The sequence below is a fragment of the Vigna unguiculata genome, chromosome 2, assembly GCF_037176805.1.
Source record: "Vigna unguiculata cultivar grain cowpea cultivar isolate G323 ecotype 2 chromosome 2, ASM3717680v1, whole genome shotgun sequence".
NCBI lineage: Eukaryota > Viridiplantae > Streptophyta > Magnoliopsida > Fabales > Fabaceae > Vigna > Vigna unguiculata.
The window spans coordinates 23,019,140-23,022,398 of NC_140793.1; the positions used below are offsets into that span (position 1 = coordinate 23,019,140).

At 34.3% G+C, this 3,259-nt stretch overlaps 1 protein-coding gene across 1 annotated transcript; it reads right to left on the reverse strand.

The window, feature by feature from the left end:
- Positions 1-1,075: 1,075 nt before the first annotated feature.
- LOC114174554 (uncharacterized) lies at positions 1,076-2,925 on the reverse strand. The gene has a single exon (XM_028059391.2). It carries the CDS (start codon positions 2,870-2,872, stop codon positions 1,310-1,312), a length of 1,563 nt encoding a protein of 520 aa, XP_027915192.2. The 5' UTR covers positions 2,873-2,925; the 3' UTR covers positions 1,076-1,309.
- Between the last annotated feature and the right edge of the window lie 334 nt (positions 2,926-3,259).

Genomic DNA, 3,259 nt, shown 5'->3' on the forward strand with positions numbered 1-3,259 from the left:
GTTACGTTGCAACACCCTTCATTTGACACGTGACATTTTATAAATTTAAAAAATATATATAATTAAAAAAATTAAAAAGAAAAATTAAAAAAATCACAAGTTGACATGTGACAAATGAGTAAATTATAACACATTTTCAGAAAATAATGACTAAATTAATACTAAAAATACTATGATTATCTAGTTGAGATTTTTTAACAAAAACGAGGACCAACTTAGATTTTAAACCTTCATTTTTATCGTAAGTTATTTTTTAAGTATATCAATTTTAATATTTTCATTTTATCATATCAAATGTAATTCTTAAACTTGTAATTATTTTTATTTATTTCTTACTTTCTTTCAACATCCACAATCTTCATTGGAGAATTTTTTTTTTTTTCAAACCTAATTTACATCAAGAGAGAAAGACATTGATATGACGTGAAAATTAATGAAAAAAAATATCAAATATATATTTCTTTTTTAAAAAGATATGTATATTATTATTCAATCACGACAAGAGCATGTATAATAATCTTTTAAGCTTTTATTTCAGTGTAAGAAAAATGGTTGAAACATCACCGCCTTAGAAATCACTAATCACTAGCTAGGATAACATAATTGAATATATAGAATTATATTACACAAAATCTAATTCATGACGATAAAAAGCAAAACTAATATAAATAAGAACTTATTTGTAGTTAGAGAGGGCACAAACAAGTCCATTAGTGTCCTAAAATTTGGTGAACGATTTAAGTCCTGGCAACCTTATTTTACCTAAGCTGCAAAACTAATGGGCCAAAAGAAAAGTGAGGCCGGCTTATTCACTTATTTTTTAACTAAATTTTAAAATAAAAATAAATAAAATCATAGTAAATTAATTTAAGGACATGTAATAATATTATAACTTAAATCATTAAAACTTACATGTTCCAATTGTAAACTATAATACATTAATATAACATATAAATATAATAATCATTTTAATTTATCTTTATATTTAATTAATTAATAAAAATATAAAAAATATTTATATTATTCAATATATTTTTAATATTTATACAATATATATATATATATATATTACAAAATTAAAAAAAAATTAATAAGTCAGTTCGTCAACCTGCTGACCCATCTTATAATATAATAGGTCAAAATTTTCGATCCATTTTAATATGATGGATCAACCTGACTCATCCATTTTTTATAGATCTACGGATTGAGCTAGTTCGTTTTGCCAACCACTTTTGCAATGAAAACTATAAGTTTAGATGTATACTTTGTTATCCCAACTTTTTGGCATTATTAGAGTCATCTTAATGATCTAATTTGTATAAGTATATCCACTTCTTGAACGACTATCATTTTCATATCCACCACTTCCATAACTCTCATTCCTAGATCTTCCACCAGAACGATTATCATCATCACCTCCATATCCTCCACCAGAACCACCATAACCACTAGCAGAACGACCTTTGTCACCATATCCACTACCAGAATGACCTCCGTCACTAGAAATTCCATCACCTCCATATCCACCACTGGCATGACCTTTTCCACTAGATATTCCATCACCATTATAGCCACCACTAGAGCGACTATCACCACCATAACCACTACTAGAACGACCTCCACCACTGCTTGAAATACCATCACCACTGCTCAAATGACCTCCACCACTAGAAATTCCATCGCCACCATAACCACTGCTTGAACGGCCTCCACCACTTGAAATACCATCATCACTGCTCAAACGACCTCCAGCACTAGAAATTCCATCCCCACCATAACCACCACTAGTAATATTTCCCCCACTAGAAAGTCCATCGCCACCATAACCACTGCTTGAACGACCTCCACCACTAGAAAGTCCATCGCCACCATAACCACTACTTGAACGACCTCCACCACTAGAAATTCCATCGCCACCATAACCACTACTCGAATGACCTCCACCACTAGAAAGTCCATTGCCACCATAACCACTACTTGAACGGCCTCCACCACTAGAAATTCCATCGCCACCATAACCGTCACTAATATGATTTCTCCCCGTAGAAATTCCATCACCACTATACCCACTACCAAAATGACTTCCACCACTTGAAATACCATCACCACCATAACTAGTGCTCGAATGACCTCCACCGCTAGAAATTCCATCACCACCATAACCACTGGTCGAACGACCTCCACCACTTGAAATACCATCATCACTATTCAAATGACCTCCAGCACTAGAAATTCCATCGCTACCATAACCACCACTAGTACGATTTCCACCACTAGTACGATTTCCCCCACTAAAAATTCCATCACCATCGTACCTATTATCGGAACGACCTCCACCACTTGAAATACCATCACCACCATAACCACCACTAGTATGACCTCCCTTGTGAGAAATTCCATCACCACCGTACCCACTACCGGAATGACCTCCACCACTAGAAATTCCATCCCCACCAGATCCACCACCGGAACGACCATCACCACCGTAACCTACACCAGAACGATCTCCACTTGAACGATCTGCATCATCATACGCACTACCAGACTTATAGTCATGGCTACTCGAACGTCCACTTCCTCCATATTCACTTTCTGATTTACCACTTTTCCCATAACCACTGCTAGTGCGGTTATCACTATCAAGCTTGCTACTAGAATGGGTGGTGGTGGTGTTGTTCTTTGTAGTAGTTGAGTCATTATGGTGGAGAAAATCATCAACCTTGTCACCGACTGCATTTGCAATGTTACTAGCAGCATTTGAAAAAGCAGATTGTGTTGCGTTCTTTGCAGAAGATAACAAGTCCATGGGAGAATGTTGTTGGCGTTGTTGTTGATCTTGACCCTTAGAAGAGGAGTTGTAACTGGAATCCATTGTTGCAAGAATGAATGGTTTATTCACTTTGTGATTTGTATTGGTTAGATTGTATGAAGTGAAAGAAGGGTATTTGTAAGAGAAAGGGAAAAGTGTGTCCAAGGAAAGATCTTACAGAAGCTATGGTTGAGGTGATGGAGTTGGATCATGTGGGTTTGCCCTTGTCCACGGCAACTTTGACCTTGTCCACACCAACACTTTTCTATGTTCTCAACGTATTCTTCGATCTTTCTTTTTTTTTGCATTTTTCTATTCAAAATTTCTTTAATAATAAGCGTGAAAGAAAATGAAAAAAAATGTATTATAAAAACATTTTTTAATATAGTAAATTAATAAATAAAAATAGATAAATATACTTGTGTTTAAATTTATTTTCTTAATTTTGAT